The sequence below is a fragment of the Diplotaxodon limnothrissa genome, linkage group LG22, assembly GCF_057381915.1.
Source record: "Diplotaxodon limnothrissa isolate DT_005_m linkage group LG22, D_limnothrissa_male_GT1.1, whole genome shotgun sequence".
NCBI lineage: Eukaryota > Metazoa > Chordata > Actinopteri > Cichliformes > Cichlidae > Diplotaxodon > Diplotaxodon limnothrissa.
The window spans coordinates 11,151,422-11,168,500 of record NC_140616.1 but is presented as its reverse complement, the minus strand read 5'-3'; the positions used below and the strand labels follow the sequence as shown (position 1 = coordinate 11,168,500).

Here is a 17,079-nt window from a genome sequence, read left to right as displayed (position 1 = left end):
TTTACATGAACTAAATTAGGCTTTATTATGCTTTTCTAAAGAGAAAAGCATCATGAAGCATACTGGGATTTAATTCTTTATATCAGAAATGTTAATGAAAAACCTTTACTTGTTTTATCTCCAAATAGTTTGACTGTCATTAAACAGCAAATTTTACACACAAAGTAAGTAAAAATATTCCTCAGATTACATTTTGATGAACAGCCTTTTTAGTTTAACTTAAGTTGTTGTCAGTACTCCCGAGCCAGTTTAACACCTCTGATTATTAATCCAGGCCAGTGAGCAAGAAGCATTAACAGACAAGACAGGTTTCACCCTGTCAAGTATCTGTCAGTTTGCCTGTTATTAGCCACACCGATCTAGAGGAGGAGGAAGGCAAAAGGAACAAGGGAGGAGACAGAGAGGGAAAGTGATATTAATCATCAGGGGGGAAAGACGGTAGCCAAAGAAGAACAAGAGTAGCATGTGACCTTTACAGTTTTCCCTGTGCCTGTCTTCAGATCATTCATCCTCTGTGACCTGAATAAAAACAAGCAAGAAAACTGAATTGTGTCAAAGGCACTTGGGCAGAAATCAAATACACTTCAAAATTTTTGAAATTAAAACTATATCCTGCGACCCATCCCCCGTCCTAATGCTTCCCAGGCTCTCTTTCCTATCCTCACAGGGCTTAAGTCTACTCCTGGTGTCCCAGATTACACAGCCAATTAGGGCAAAGGCAAAGCCCCTTCTGCTTCCAAGCCTGGCTAGGGTGGTGTGTGAGTGTGTGTGTGTGGCACTAGTTCACATGATTGTGAGTCTTGTTTCCAACAGCACAAGGACCCATAAATGACAAAGTCAACTGAAGGAAAGCCTTCAAAGACCTAAAATAAATAAAAAAATCTTGGTGTGGAGCATGCATAATTTTACATATCGCCCAGTTTGAATTATGAACACGCTGAGGTCGACTTGCTTTATTTTTCTATGTGAACTGAATATATTTCATATTCTATAGAAATGAGACCTTCAAAAGTGTTATGGATTTCATTATATTTTATTCAACAGCACCACCAGCTGGAAGCACTAAACAGATTTATATTCAGAGGCATATCCCAACAAATAGCATGTATGATAACAGTCCAGGAATATGATTTTTGAAAATGAGCCACACATGAAAGACTGAAATCTCAGCTTCTACCTCATTCTTTGCCTTTTCTTTACCTGTGTGATGTGCAAATAGATGTTAGGCCACTGAGAGTACACACATTCACATGCAAGTCATTCAATATGCAACGTTTACAGTGTGCAGTTTTTAATCTTTATGTGGATGGCGCTTCCATGTCTGAAAAGGCCGCCACTTGTGTCCTACGAAGGACAACTCGGTACCTTGAGCACAGATTCCAGAATGATCTGCACTGTTATTACCATCACTGTCTACTTCCTTGTCCTTATCCTCATGAAATGTTTCTGTTGTCCATAGGGTATCAGCGTACTGTGGCTGAATCGATCCAAGGGCTTCCCAAGAATCCCAAACCTGATTAAATGAAAGAAAGATTTAAAAAAACAAAAAAACAATAGTGATATCTTGGAGGAAATATTATCTATAACTTATAACAAAAAAGGAACATCATTTGTATAATTAAAATCTATGAATTATTCCACATTTTAGATCAAATACAAAACGTAATTAGATGGCCCTAAAGATTACAGGTTTCCTTTTTACATTTTTAAAAAATATTTTCATCCTGCATTTCAGTCAGTCAGTTACAGTCGAAAAAAGAAAGTCTTCACAGGACTGTAAGCAGCCCTATGAAAAACTAAGAACATCCTCACTGTTTACATTAGAATTACGAGGGTCAGAAGCAGCCAGGTGGTGCTAATCTAATAGACTTGATTAACTGATCAAGTGCGACCCTCTGTAAAAGCAGACGTTTTGTTAGTTTAACACAATCCTTAGGAGGAAGGCATCAGCAATAATCTTAGATAAACCACTTTTTTTCTAAGCTCATTGTCCAAACAATCTGGAGTCCATCATTATACAGTGAGAAAGATTACTCACTACATCCCAGCAACTTTACGCCAAGGTCAGACTGTAATGCTCAGAGAAACAAGAGCTACATCTCAGACTCTACATACCTCTGTTGGCATGTTAAATGTTAAAGATCATAACTGTGCAATTGTTTGCTTGTTTGGAAAGGTTGCTAGGAAAAAAATAACAATTTTCTCTAAAAGGAACAGCAGCAAAGCTTAGGTTGTCCTGCTCAAACCATTGGAGTTCTGGAACAATATCCTTTGGACAGACAAGACCAAAGTGGAGATGTGTGGCCATAGTCAGTTGCACCACATTTGATGAAAGCATATCAGCACAAGCACTTCACACCAACTGTCAAGCACAGTGGTGGAGGGTTGTTGATCTGGACTTGTTTTGCACCCATCCTGGAGGGTGGCCAGGACCTGGACACCATCCAGTCATTGAGTCAACCGTGAACCCCTCTGTATGCCAAAGTATTCTGGAGTCAAATGTGAGGCCGACAGCTGTCTGACTGAAACTGGGTCATGCAACAGGACAATAATCTCAAGCAATAATCTACAACAAGACAGCTGAAAAAGACAATAATGAAGGCGTTGCAATGGCCTATTAAAAGTCAAGACCTGAACCTGCTGTGCCAGGGCCATTAGAGAGCAGTGCATAAACAAGAAAGAAGAAGAATGGGCCAGAATTCCTCAACAGTGATGTGAAAGAATGGTAAAATTTAAATTATAAGTTATTGCTTTTTGTTACTGTTAAAAGTTACTGAGTCATGGAGTGTACTTAATTTTTAACTAAGTACACTTAATTTAACCAGATCAGACTCAAAATGCAGAACAGAGTCATCATCTCCCTACTATTTATACAACCAAAGGCAGTTTTTTTTTGCAGTAGGTAAGCTCCTGCTAATAGGTAAGGAGGAGAAGTAGGTATCAGATAAGCTGGATCAAAACAGAGGTTAAACTTAAGAAACACTGACAGAAGCACTCGTCTCTTTGTCTTCTGGGTGACTTTTAACAAGCTTGCCATAAGCCTCATTCATGTTCTGTCACACAGCCTTGACCATTGTTTGTGATACGCCTGTAGTCAAACCAACCCATCTTGCCCGTCATCATAGTAAAACACAAAGGACATGAAGTTCTACATCACCTGACAGAGGCCAGCTGCTGGTCGAGCTGCTCCATGAGGGCTTTGGTGTCACAGTACTCGGCCTTCAGAGGGATCTGATTCCTGGCTCGGCTGCCCAGGAACAGATGGGGTGACTGTTCTTTGGGCGAGGGCAGCAGAGACACCATCAGAGGGGATCGCTGATTTACTATGCTGCTGAGGAGTGGGTGCCTTTGGGATGTGCTGATAAAAAGCCAAATCACAGAACAGGTGAGCATTTTAAATAAATGAATAAATAAACATTCTATATTTAAACCCCCAAGGGAAATATGCAAGTGTAAAAAGGGTATATTTAAGGAGAAGGATTGTGTGTGTCATACAGCAGTGTGGACACATTTCTCTCAAATACATTTTACACAGCTTACAGCAGAAAGGCAAACTCTGGAGCTGTTTACATATTTTACAACACTAAAGCCATAATGAATATTTGTCTATATGAAAGCTCATCCAAGCAACATAATTTACACAACAGCTGTGTAAATTATGGAAAAAGACACATTTCGTACTAATTTGTCATACCTATGATCTTTATGGTGGAAACTTAAATACATATCCTGACGTGGTTAATCAGAAAAGCTGTTATGGTAGTAAGACTTTCCAGATCCAGATGCTGATACTAAAGAAAAAAAAAATACAACAAATACATAGCCTAACACAGCGGTCTCCAACCCCCGGGCCTCGGACCGGTACCGGTCCGTGAGTCGTTTGGTACCGGGCCGCGAGAGTTGAGGCTCAGGTGTGAAATGTATGGTTTTCAGGGTTTTTATCGGTTTTCAGCGTTATTTTGTTATCGTTTTTATCGTTTACTCGGTTTTCCTGGGTCTTTTCACGTGTGTTATGAATAAATTTTCTTTTTTTTGGTACCGGTACTAGTTTTATTTTGTTGTATTTATCCGCAACACCTTAAAGGCCGGTCCGTGAAAATATTGTCGGGCATAAACCGGTCCGTGGCGCAAAAAAGGTTGGAGACCGCTGGCCTAACAGATGTTTTAGAGCATTTTCTGTGGGTGATGAAGGCATTTCAAATTGTGTACATCCACCCTCAGGAGGAGAGCAAGCTTCAAGCCTGGCTTTTGATTGTTTGCTTTCAACCTGACAGCAGGAAAGAGCTCCAGCCCTCTGACAGCTTACAAAACTACCCATTTCATGTCCAACAGAACTGAGCTACACAAAGCAGGCTGTCAGATGGTCCCCTCCTATTGGACAAAGCCGTGAATCTGTCTACATCAATCATTTTTCAGTTAGACGTCATACATGGCATCCATCAAACTCAAATTTATTGTCCGAGCTATTAGCTTGTTTGCAGTGTAATGTGGTGATCCAGGTTAAGACTGGTTACACATACTAATGGTTAAACTAAAAATCAATAAGTGTTTAGGCGCTAATTTCCAAATAGCAAATCTGGAAACTGATTTCATGGGATGCACTATATTGCCAAAAGTATTCTCTCATCTGCTTCACACACATGAACTTGAGTGACATCTCATTCTTAACTCATAGGGTTTAATATGAGGTCGACCCTTTGCAGCTATAACAGCTTCAAATCTCTGGGAATGCTTTCCACAAGGTTTAGGAGTGTGTCTGGGAATTTTTGACATCCTTCCATTTCTAATTCATCCCTGTTCACTCAGGTGGTCTGAGTGAATACACCAATTTCTTTTCTGCAATGTAGATGAACAGAAATGGTAACCTGGATGTTTGGTCTGTTTCTAAGCATCCACTGGAATAAACTTTAAAAGAGTGAATTTAGGAACAAGCTAAAGCAGAATAACGATCTCCTTTTACCTACAATTTCTTTCCACCTTACCCTCTAGTCATGATTGCTTTTCACCATTTGTAAATATTTAAAGAATTGCTTGTAAAAATGCCGGCATCAATGGGAAAACCTCAGCAATGCTGTAATTATACACCAAGGCCATTGCATGTGCTGCTTTATAACCTTTTCTGACTGGCATGTGGGTGAAAACAATAAATATGGAATGGTAACGTCACAGTAGTAGGACTGTGATCAGGAGCATAACTTTACCACACTTTTGTCTACTCAAAGGCATTTTAAATACCTGTTAAATAAAAATATGCAGAGGAGTCTGTAGTAACACCTCAAAACAACCTTTACTTCACATTTATATACCTTTGTTTTAGTGGACTATTATGTCTCATCTTGGAGTGAGCTGCTCCTGTCTCCACTGAACCATTACTGGTAGTTCCCGAGTCGCCGTCAGTCATATTCTTCACTGCCATGTTGAACGAGTCAGAGTACAAAAGACGTCCAACCTCCTCTTGGATGTCCTTCAGGTCCCTCCTGCCAAACGTCACCCAGGCCACGTAGCAGAAGAAGCTGTACAAGCACTAGAAAAAGGGAGACCGAATCAGTTCTTTATCAAGCGGACATTCGTACATTTTGTCCATGTATTCACAGAACAAACATTTAGTATCCCTACTCGCAGAGCAAAGCCCCAGGTGGCACCTTAGTCATCTGTGTTTTTGAAAAGGTCACAATAGCTATTTCTGTTCAAAAGGTCACACACTGAGCAGTCAATAGGCTGCTGCTGTTAGCGTGGCATTGCTCTCCTTGTCAAGCCACCTGGCTAAATACCAGTGAGGACCTGTCAAAGCAAAGCACCTGTGTTGAATCAACATCCCCTACCAGTAACTAATTCATTAAGGACACCAGCTAAAACACCACTCAGTGTGGTTCTGCTCTGCTCCCCGCTGCCTGCAATCACAGATGGTGAACTGGCCTCGACCCTGACCAGCTGAAGGACCCATTTTTGTCTACAGGTGTGACAATACAGTTTTGAATCTTTCAAGAACATCCAGCCAAATTCATCAGATTTCAACAAGTTAGACAACTGACATAGGGAACAGTTCCTAACACTCATTAAAAATATATCAATCTGGGTGATCCGTAAGCTTTGAATGTGAGAAACATGTGCAGCACATTGTCATGATTGCACCTTACCGCATGAAGAAGCCACTCTCTTCTATTTGACGATATCTGCCTCCTAGAAATAAACACAGGATATTTGTATTAACAACACACTGGTATTGACTGACTATGAATGACATAATGATTTCAGCATAGAGCCTAACTTTTTGGTTTAGGATTTGTGAGCTGTCTGGCCACATTTAAAAAACTATTATTTGCTGTACTTAAACAGCAGGTATCATTTTGCTGATTAAACCCTTTTAAAGACATGACCACAAAGAACAGTATTCAACACCATGCCAATCTGTGATAAAATGTAAGCATAAAAACTGGAAAAGAAATCCAAAGAAACCTTTAAAATCTTCAGAAAGAATACATAAAAAAAATCTAGCATCAAGGTGTTAGCGTTCTTTAAAATATACCTATTACCTGAATCCAATTAAAGGAAGAAAGCATGTGGATATGGGCTCTCTGAGCAAAGTAAAACCAGAGTTCATATTTTTCAACTCCTTCCTCCCAAACCCAATTCCAAAAAGCGAGACGGTGTGTAAAATGTAAATAAAAATTGACGAGATTCATTACATTCTGATTTTATTTATGTTTTATAAAGTGTCTCACTTTTTCTGTATTGTATCACATGTCAGGATTACAGTATATCGAAAATATGTGATTATAATGGGAATCAATGGGACCCAAAATGGTACAAGGGCAAAGGGAGGGGGTAAATATGTGAATCTCCTTTACTATACACCACACCATAGAGGGGATCATTGAATTTTAAAAATAATCCTAAAATTCACATCCTGGGCAAGTATCATGCAACTGGTCTTTAAAATGACTGATATATTTAAAATCGAAAATCCAAAAGTACCATAAATGGTCCCGTTTTTCCCTAGGGTAGCACGAGGGTTAAAGACTCTTTACTCCTGTGTCTTCCAAGCACAATATATGTACAATGGAAAATTCAAATGGCTAAATGACTTCCTCAACATGTCCTGAAGTTCTCCTGAGGCTTGGTAACGAACTAATCATGTGATTGACCTGTGTTGACCCAGGGTAACATCTAAAACCTGCAGGACAACAGCCCTCGAGCCCTGGAGTTGACCACCCCTGGTCTAATATGTAGCTCTTGGGTTTCTGACAGTTCCTCTGAGAATTGCACAGTCTGCGCTTGAGGTGAATTTTCTGAAACATCCAAAAATGGAAAGATTGGCAGCTGTCTTGGATGTTATCTCCTTGTGAATAATCTTTCTCATTGTAGAATGATGTACATTAAATGGTTTGGAAATGGCTTAACTCTTTTCCTCTAAGATCATGACTGATGTCTTTCATCACTGGCATTGTGTTACTACAGATTAGCAAACTGCCAAAATGTGGGCTTTTAACAAGGTGGTCACACTTGCTGATGATCAAGTAATCAAGCGATTAGCAGCACTTGACTGCTACTTACCCTCTTAATTCCTTTGGAAGCACTAATGTTGTACTTCATTTTTTACACATTGCTTCTGCATTTTGGGTTTAGTTTATGTAAAATAAATAATGACACATGTTGTTATAAACCTGAGATTGAATTTACATAATAACGTATATAATCTGACATCTAAGCCCTTAGAATTAAAAGAGGCTACAATTTCTTTTTCATTACTGAGGCTTCAGGAATCTTGATCAGCCACACTGCTGATAACAAACGACAAGAAAAATGGAAAGCAAAAAATAAAAACATTTTTAAATGCTGCACTTAGTGATGTAAATATAATCTCAGCTAAATAATATTCAGTGGCTTCCTTAGACCTCTTTAAGAAAGTCTCACTATTGCTACTCAGTAAGTATTTTTGTTCAAGTATCATAAGTAATACATCTGTATACATAACAAGTATACAACATCGGAGTGAAAATATTACAGAGAAAAGGGGACATTCTCTGCCTACCAGCTGTTCAGTGAGTTTGCTCACTTGTGATATGGGCAATGATGTTCTCTTTTCAGATCCATCATCAGGCGGAAGTAGCAGACAGCCAACTTCTTTTGAGCCATCTCCTTTTTAGCCCAAGCCTCCACCATCATCTGGTGCTCTGACAGGCTATCACCATTAATGGCATTAAGGAGCCGAAGAGGAAAAAAAGAGAGCGGTAAGAGACACGAAATGGAATTAAACACAGATGCATGTAAGTAAAATACAACAGGATTCAAACAAAGGTAGAATTTACCAGCTTGTACTCTACTTACACTGCTGTATGCACAGATTTATTCTTCAGGGTCTTATGTATGAAAAAGCAAGACAGGTAAAGAAGAAGTGTAATGAGGACTTCATCGAGCTCGTCACTCCTGCATCAAGACAAGGGCACAGAAGTATGAGATCTTTTTTATATGATACCTAGAAAAAAAAGTTATGAATGGATAAGGTCATATTATGTAATTCATTACTTCAATAACTCCAGAAAGCGGAGAGGAACGGGAAGCAAATAATTCTCCTGTAGCAAACCGACAGCCACCTCTACAACACAGAAAGTGTAATCACAAACAGCCATCTAATGTCAGTAGATGTAAAAATATCAACATCTAACTAAATGAGTCATTGTTTGACATTTTATGTGAAGTCTGGTCTGAGTTTAAAAGCAATTGGTAGAAAAATGTGCACATACAGTTAGGCCAATAAATATTTGGACAGAGACAATTTTTTTTGGTTAACAATTCTGGTTAAATGAAACAACTCAGATTCAGTTGAAGTGCAGACTTTTAGATTACATAGAATTGTGAGAAACTAGAGAAACTAAAGCATTTTAACACAATCTCTTCATTTCAGGGTCTCAAAAGTAATTTGACAAATGAAATAACTCAAAATAAAATGTTCATTTCTAATACTTGGTTGAAAATCCGAACTCATGGACATCACCAGATGCTGGGTTTCCTCATTTTTGGGCCTTTACTGCAGCAGCTTTCAGTTGCTGTTTGTTTGTGGGCCTTTCAGTTCAAAGATTAGTCTTCAACAAGTGAAATGCATGCTCAGTCGGGTTAAGATCAGGTGATTGAACTGGCCATTCAAGAATATTCCACTTCTTTGCTTTAATAAACTCCTGGGTTGCTTTGGTTGTATGTTTTGGGCCATTGTCCATCTGTATTATGAAATGCCACCCTATCAATTTCTCAATTTATTTGGATTTGAGCAGACAATGTCTCTAAACACCTCAAAATTCATTCAGCTGCTTCTGTCCTGTGTCACATCATCAACAAACACTAGTGTCCCGGTGCCACGGGTAGCCACGCACGCCCAAGCCATCACACTGCCTTCGCCATGTTTTACAGATAATGTGATAGACTTTAGACCATGAGCTGTTTCGCGCCTGCTCCATACTTTTTTCTTGCCATCATTCTGGTAGAGGTTGATCTTGGTTTCATCTGTCTAAAGAATGTTTTTCCAGAACTTTGCTGGTGGTTTTAAATGGTTTTTAGCAAAGTGCAATCTAGCCTTTCTATTCTTGAGGCTTATGAGTGGTTTGCACTTTGCAGTGAACCCTCTGTATCTACTTTCATGCAGTCTTCTCTTTATGGTAAACTTGGATATTGATACGCCTACCTCCTACAGAGTGTTGTTCACTTGGTTGGCTGTTGTGAAGGGGTTTCTCATCACCATGGAAATAATTCTGTGATCATCCACCACTGTTGTCTTCTGTGGACGTCCAGCTCTTTTTGCGTTGCACCAGTTCACCAGTGCTTTTGTTCTTTCTCAGGATATACCAAACTGTAAATTTTGCCACTCCTAATATTGTAGCAATTTCTCTGATGGATTTTTTTCCTGCAGCTTAAGGGTTGTGTCAAGCATTAGCACACAGCAACTAAAATATCTCAGAAAAAGGGTAGCTCTGATTCCTTAGCTTCACAAACGGTTTATTATTTGTTTTTCTTAAATACATAACACAAAAATATTTGTAAAAGTTTTTTTTTTAATGTAAGTTTTGAACCCTTAATTGTCCTCCAATTGTATAATGACCCTCAAATCACACAATATAAGTGTTGTTAGTTCAGCATCATAGTGGGACTTGCGTTTAACATCCTCAATGGTGACCCGGTCCGCTTGTCTCTTCAGCACTGAGGACCTGTACGCATTGAAATGAGCAGGGCTCAGTCTGCTCCTAATCCTTTGGCGCCCTCTGTGGTTCATTGTAAATATGTCAGCCAACCTGAGGACACAGCAGAGATGAACATGTGCAGGTTAGTTCCCTAAACATCACGAATTACTTAAAAATAAATAAACAAATGAAGAGTCTTTTTATTTTCAAGTTTAAGGTACTGTTTGACCCACACATACCACTCTGCTCGCTCCTGAAGCTCTTTAATGTTGTTATTGGTTAGACTCGCCGTCAAAACATTCTCTTCTCTTGGGTAAGAACTAGAAACGGAAGAGAAAAGCTTACCATTGTGATATTTAACAGTTTCTCCTGCTCGCAGGTGATGTATACTAGTGGCTTATTGCCTTGCTTTCCTCACCTGATAAACTCCAGCTTTTTAGATTTATCATTCCAAACCCAGCGGCCTAAAGGGGAAATGTTCACCTGAAAAGTACACACGGCGAGTTTCGAGTCTGGCATTTCAAGGTTAACGACGAAAAGGGAGCAGCCCAGACACCGCGCGGTAATATTTACCGGCAGAAAAATAACATTTGATATCCCCCCCACACTTTTTTGTTACAAAAATGTCCAAAAGTTTAAGAATTCTCCCATTTATTTGTCGTAACTTACATTTTTGGAATCCTTTAAATATTTTGTCATTTTTATAACACAAATTTCCCAGAAAGCTTTCACTCCGTTATGCTCCTTCCTGTTTGTTGTTTGCTAATGTTAGCCACGGTATCCAGGCAACAGCCAATGGCGAAAAAGCTGGTCAGAGGCAGTCAGAGCCTTCAGATGCGGATTTCAATTAGCTGACCGGAGTGCTGTAAAAGCACAAAAACAAACAAACTTGGATTAATACGCGTGCAGAAGCATTTTAATCGTACAACATAACCCCATAAGGCCATCAGTAGATTATATCCTTGTGCTAATGGTGTTCATAGTGTTTTACACATCACTTTTTCTCCCCGATGATGCTGTTAGGATTTATGTTACTACAACGTTATTTGGCCCGTAAAATAAACCCCGTTACCCCCATTAAATCCCCGATAGTCACAGTTTATTGCAATTAAAAAAGGAGTCAAAACATATTTAAAATGAACATACAAGTTGCTGTTGTGTTTAGATATACTGCAGGGGTCTAAAGAGTCAGTACATTTTTTGACATCTTTCAAAAGTCAAGCATTAATGTGTGTACTATAGTATATAGTGCAAAAAGTTAAAAAAAAAAAAAGAGAGAGAGAGAGAAGGATATGCGGAGTGTTTTGTAATCATTCTGGAATATCCATTTTCTATTTTAATTCTTTTTTCTGGCTAAGCGCTTGTGTGTTTACCCAGTATCTGCTTTCCTGAGCACTCGAATCTCATAAGCTTGAATCACTCTTTGGAGTGTCCAAGAAGTCCAACCCCAGTCTTGCTTTTTGTTGGGTCATCCACTGATGTATGTATCACAGCTACTTGAATGTAAGATTAAAATCTCTCCTAATGTTTTGTTTCTGGTTGCTTTACAGAATTTAGCATTAAGTAAATTTTGCTTATGCATATTCTGATTGCACGTGTTTTGCTATTTCACCTCATATAGTATAGTATCAGGTTAAATAAGGGTTTACTGAGAAAAACCATTGTACTGAGAGCGGGTAAAAACCCAAAAAACAATTTTTGTATATGAATAAAAAAGGTCATTTCAGGTCTGAGAAAGTGTTTAATGCCTTTCAGCAAAGCACGAACAGCAGCGGTTATTACTTGTGGTTTTTTCTTTATGATATGACATGACTGGCGAGCATTTTCTCATATCTTTAGCTGATAATTCCTATCACTTTGTTAGGAAAGTTCATGCAAAGTTGTCTACTTCTCGTGTATGCTATCAAAATTCATCGGTAGTCCATCTGATAAATGAGGCTCCAGGTGGGGCAAAGCATACCGACATGGCTACAGTCATTCCTATGACCCCTCTTTGCATACAAAAGGCAGTTTGAACTAAGACCAATGATATAATGAGAACTTTAGCGAGAAACTTTAACATTCATATCTGGAGACAGGGCTGAGAACACATGATGTTACAAAACCAGACCTAGCTGCAGCTATCTAAGGGTGAGTGATCACACACAAAAGAATCAGTAGTTAGTCAGAGCTGATTAGGTTAGATTACTGCAGATGCAGTAATCTGCATCTTCTACTGTGCAAATCCACTGCAAGAAAAGATAGTCAAAGCTTCTAGCTCACATGCCTTTGATAACTGGTCCAACTTCTTGAAACAAAGAATTTCTCTTTTGTCACGTGAGAAACCAAACTGTGATGTCTGAAACTTGCCAAATGACTTGCATAAAATGAGAAGCTTTTTAAGGTAAATAATCAGATTTTTCTTTTTTAGTGATGTAAATAAACTTGGAAATATATTGATATCATGGCTAGAAGCAATTTATTCACCCAAAACATATGGAAAAGTTTCACAATGTAAGTTACCCTTTATTAGTCCCACATTCACATCCTTCTTTATGTTGTGGTGTACCAATGATTCATAAAACAAACCAGTGAGGCAAATAACACCAAAACAGTGACGCTGTGTAGCCAAAAACCAGCTGCGGTTTGAGGGTAAATATTTTCTTATCAGATGGGGACATTATTTCCAAGAACACCTTTGCTTACAAATCTGGAAGTATTAATCATACAGTGCATAACAAAAAGCAAATGTCTTTCTTCTTTTTTATGGTTCCATAGAAGAAGGCCCCTCCTCTGTGGAACTAACTCCCAGTTTGGATTTGGGACACTCACCCTCTGTACTTTTAACGAGTTAAAAACGTCCCTTTTTTTTTTTCCCAGCTTGTAGAAGAGCTGGATCAGGTGAGCTTGAACCCTCCGTTCGTTTCACTGCAATAGACTTAAGCTGCTGGGGACCACTCACAATGCACTGAGAGTTTCTTCTTCACTCACCTTTTCTTTTCAAATCAGTTATATTAAAAAGGATGAATCACAGTTGCACCAGGTTATTAGATTAATGCACATGGACAGAGCCAGGAAAGAGTCCAGTATCATTTATATTGTTGACTCCTGAAAACTGGCCATTGGCTCACAATTAAATTCGAAAGCGTCAGATGCTGTAGATGTGGACTGGTCGGAATTAGCACTACTTATAAATCCAACAGGACTCTTGGGATTTAAGCTTTTGACTTGTGGCAATACACCAGATCTGTATAACTGTATTCTAAAACCACTTGATTGGTTGTCATAACATTACAGGCCCCTACATTCTATATATGGTTTTATTTTTAGTATGTCCTAAAAGAATGCAATTAATAAAAAAATACAACAAAAACAGCTATCAAACTCGTAAAAAAAAACCCTCACACATTTTGTAAATGTTTTATAAGTAATTTATTAACATTTAAAGTGTATAACAACTGAGGCGTTATAAACATTTTGTTCTATTTTAAAAGTATTGTTTTTAAAAGCTTTCAGGAACTGAAAAAAACTCATTTAGCACTTTACTTTTCTCCCTAGGATTTCCTTCACCAGGATCGGCTTTCTTAAGGTCTTTAAACTGGGATCCTAGTCTTTAGCTGCTCTTCGGAGTGATGAGGTACGCATTTTGAGTACATTTATCCAGCCACCACTGTCGCTGTAGGTCTGTCATGGCATCCATTGACTGCAGCAACTCTATGTCACAGCTGCTTCCTGAAATTTAAAAAAAAAAAAAAAAAAAAAAAAAAAAAATCAGGAAATTTCTGGAAAAAAGACCCATAAATTTAACAAATTCTGCACATATCTATTTTGTATTTTGGTTAATTTCTAGGCAGTGGTTGTATGATTGTGTGCAAAACTGCTCAGCCATAATTATTTTTCATAGTACTCACCAAACAGACTGTGTAACTGCTCATCAGGTACAAAAAAAAGGAGGACCTAAGAGATGAACAGATTCAAAAATAACTTTAAACCTCCCTAATGGAACTTTCACACCAAATGCAAAGCAAAGCATAAGGTTTCACCTCACATTACTTGTTTAAACACAAATATTTGCAGCCAATGGGAAGACTGCAGATCGTTGGAATCAAGCTACAGTAACACATTTCCATAACCTGCCAGCAGGTCCTTCAATATTCACTCACTTTTCTCCAAGCCTGCTCCTTTATTCCTGCCTTTTTCCAAAAACCAAAATTGAACCAAATAGCTCCAGCTGACCTCAAACTGTATCAATAAGCTTGCCTTCCTTTTCTGATTGTTGGGAGCATCAGCATCAGTTTAAAATGAGGCCTTAATCTCTGCTGGGTTGGGGTCCAACTTGTTTGGACTAGTTTTCTGAAAGTATTTCGGGACACAGTTTTTACTTTCTTACGCCACTGAGGTAGATAAAAGTGGGGTCTTTACTTGTGCACTTGGGGCTGATGGAAAACAATTTCGTTCCGTTGCCAGTATTCTTCCCATTCACTGAGGGCCATGACCCGATCTGCCTGCTTGCCAAGCATGCTGGTTCTGTTTGCCTTACTCCCACCACAAGTGGATAAAGAAGAGCACTTAGACAAAGAGAAAAAGAATTGTTTGTGAAAAGCGTTCATGTAGCTGGATACGAGATGAGAATGGATGATCCGCACAGGATTACATATACACATGTGCCTTTAGAGAGTATTTACAATGCATGCAAGGTTAAAAAGCCCGACCAAAGACTATTTGATCCTACTGGTAAGTAATCAGCTAAAGCCAGAGCAGTCACAGTTAGCCAAAAAGCTGTATGTAGAGTACACAGTTTTGTGCCAAAAAGTGGTCATCTGCCAAAAACTAAGCAAATAAATAAAAAATGATTGTACTATCAAAACTGTAAATGAGTTCTTAGTCCTAAATCTGTCGAACATGTCGCTCATGAATGATGAATAAATATAATAAATAATAATAAAATAAATATCAAGGTAGTTTTTGGTAAAATGAATTTTTATATATCCTTCATTTATAAAAAAAAAAAAAAAATGCCACTAATAGTAAAACTGTCTTTTTCAAGAGACATCTGACCAAGAGGTCAAATATAAGATGACACAATAAATTATTTCAAAACAAAAAAAAGTACACCCTTAAACAAATTCAGAGCATTCAGACTTCTTTGGTAGAAGTCTATCAGCATGGCGTATTGTGACTCTGCAATATTTGCCCGCTCTTCCTTGCAAATGTGTTCCAATTTTGTCAGATTGTGAGGTCTGGGCTCTGCCTGGGGAATTGCAAAAGTTTAATTTCCTTCCAGTGAAGCAATTCTTTTGTTGATTTGGATGCATGCTTGAAGTTAATGTTGTGAAATTCTTCTTCATCTTCAACCTTCTAGCAGGCACCTTTGGGGCCAAAAGTGACCGGGATTTGGAACTGTTCATTACTCACTTTACCTTGACTAAAGCCTCACTTCCAGCTAAAGAAAAGAAACCCCTAAGCATTATACTGAAAACCACCATGATTCACCATGGGTATGGTGTTTGTTTGGGGGTTTTTTTTTTGGTGATGTAAAGTGTTATTTTTGTGCCAAATCTTCCTTTTGGAATCATGTCCACAAAGTTTAACCTCGATTTCATCAGACCATAACACATTTTCCTACATGCTTTTGGGAAACTACGGAGCCCCTCTGATGACATGGTCCAAAAAATAAATAAATTGTGGCCACAAAATACTACTTCGCGGGCATGAAATGGGAATAACGTGCGAACGAAATGCTAATTTGTGGGCACGAAACACTTGACCAATAACCGTGATCCTTCCCAGGCCCTTGCAGTTGGTTGACAATAAAATCTATCCCGGCGTCCATGTCGTACTTACGTTACGCACACGTTATACCTATTTCGTATATAGACTCACCCCCTTGCTCACTCCCTCCCTCCTGTGCTGAATCATAGAGCGAATGAATCACTCAGGACTCACTAACCCCCTCCCTCCTGTGCTGAATCAGCAGCTGTGTCCCAAAACGTCGGCTGCATCCTCCGGAGGCCGCATTTGAAGGCCGATTACGTCACAGCCAGGCGACGAAGGCTGTCCCAATTCGTCGACTCCTTCAAATGCGGCCGACAAATGTGTCCTTCATTTCCCCAAATTTGAAGGATGGGTCGGGTGTGTCCTTCGTGGCCCACCATACCCCAGAATTCATACCCCAGCCAAATTTCAGGTGCCAACAATGGCGGCCGCTGCTAAGTTTTCAAATTAGTCTTATTAATCTTTCTGGGTCGCAAAATAAACTTTTAACACATTTTCAGGCGAGAAAGTAGCTGTGTCTTGGTTTATCAAGACATCATATATTTCCAAAAGTGTGCCGACGTTTTCGGAGACGTCTGTTACCCACCCGCTCGATAGCTAGCCGGGGGGTTCAATGGTCACTCCAGCCGGCGAGAGCAACGGACTCCTGGCTTCATCGTTTTCAGACCCCTGCTCTTTCGCTACTCAGGTTAAACATGATATATAAGTCACTCGGATACCATAAAAATGTAATTGTTTGCCTTTTTTCTGTGTTTTATTTGTTCCGGAGTAAATCGGTTTGGCTGAGATCAAAGTTATTAGATTATTAGATTAAATAAAACTTTATTAATCCATCGGGTGGGTTCCTCCGGGATTTTTACACAGCTGAGTAAACGTTAAACAGAAAACTGATTAAACAGAAGTGTGAGACGGTCGAGAATTTACGCCAGTGTCCTGTTATATTTTAGATAGATATGTTTTAAACAAGGAAAAGCTTGAAAAGGGACCTTGAAAGTGCTTAAAAGTGCTTGAATTTGACCATGAAAAAGGCGTATGAACCCTGATTTATGTTTTTTTTTACACATACGAGGTGGGCAGCCTGTAGGATACAAGCAGATAGAAAGTTCTTCTTTTCATTACAAGCGCTGGTGTAGCTTGCCTCCACCCACCACTATAT

At 39.0% G+C, this 17,079-nt stretch overlaps 1 protein-coding gene across 1 annotated transcript; it reads right to left on the bottom strand.

The window, feature by feature from the left end:
- Nucleotides 1-1,413: 1,413 nt before the first annotated feature.
- Nucleotides 1,414-10,688, bottom strand: ppp1r36 (protein phosphatase 1 regulatory subunit 36). The gene is made up of 10 exons (XM_085346907.1): nt 10,588-10,688; nt 10,409-10,489; nt 10,144-10,280; nt 8,527-8,596; nt 8,329-8,427; nt 8,057-8,182; nt 6,138-6,180; nt 5,307-5,524; nt 3,158-3,358; nt 1,414-1,513 (listed from the first exon to the last, which is right to left on the bottom strand). Exons 1-10 carry the CDS (start codon nt 10,686-10,688, stop codon nt 1,414-1,416), a joined length of 1,176 nt encoding a protein of 391 aa, XP_085203033.1.
- Between the last annotated feature and the right edge of the window lie 6,391 nt (nt 10,689-17,079).

What these genes read in the sequence shown, in the direction of transcription:
- ppp1r36 (XM_085346907.1), bottom strand. Translation starts at nt 10,688, where the DNA reads ATGCCAGACTCGAAACTCGCCGTGTGTACTTTTCAGGTGAACATTTCC. An exon ending in AAAAAGCTGGAGTTTATCAG is followed by an intron (nt 10,490 to 10,587) that starts GTGAGGAAAGCA and finishes TTCCGTTTCTAG; the next exon opens with TTCTTACCCAAGAGAAGAGA. An exon ending in CATCATTGCCCATATCACAA is followed by an intron (nt 6,181 to 8,056) that starts GTGAGCAAACTC and finishes GTTTATTTCTAG; the next exon opens with GAGGCAGATATCGTCAAATA.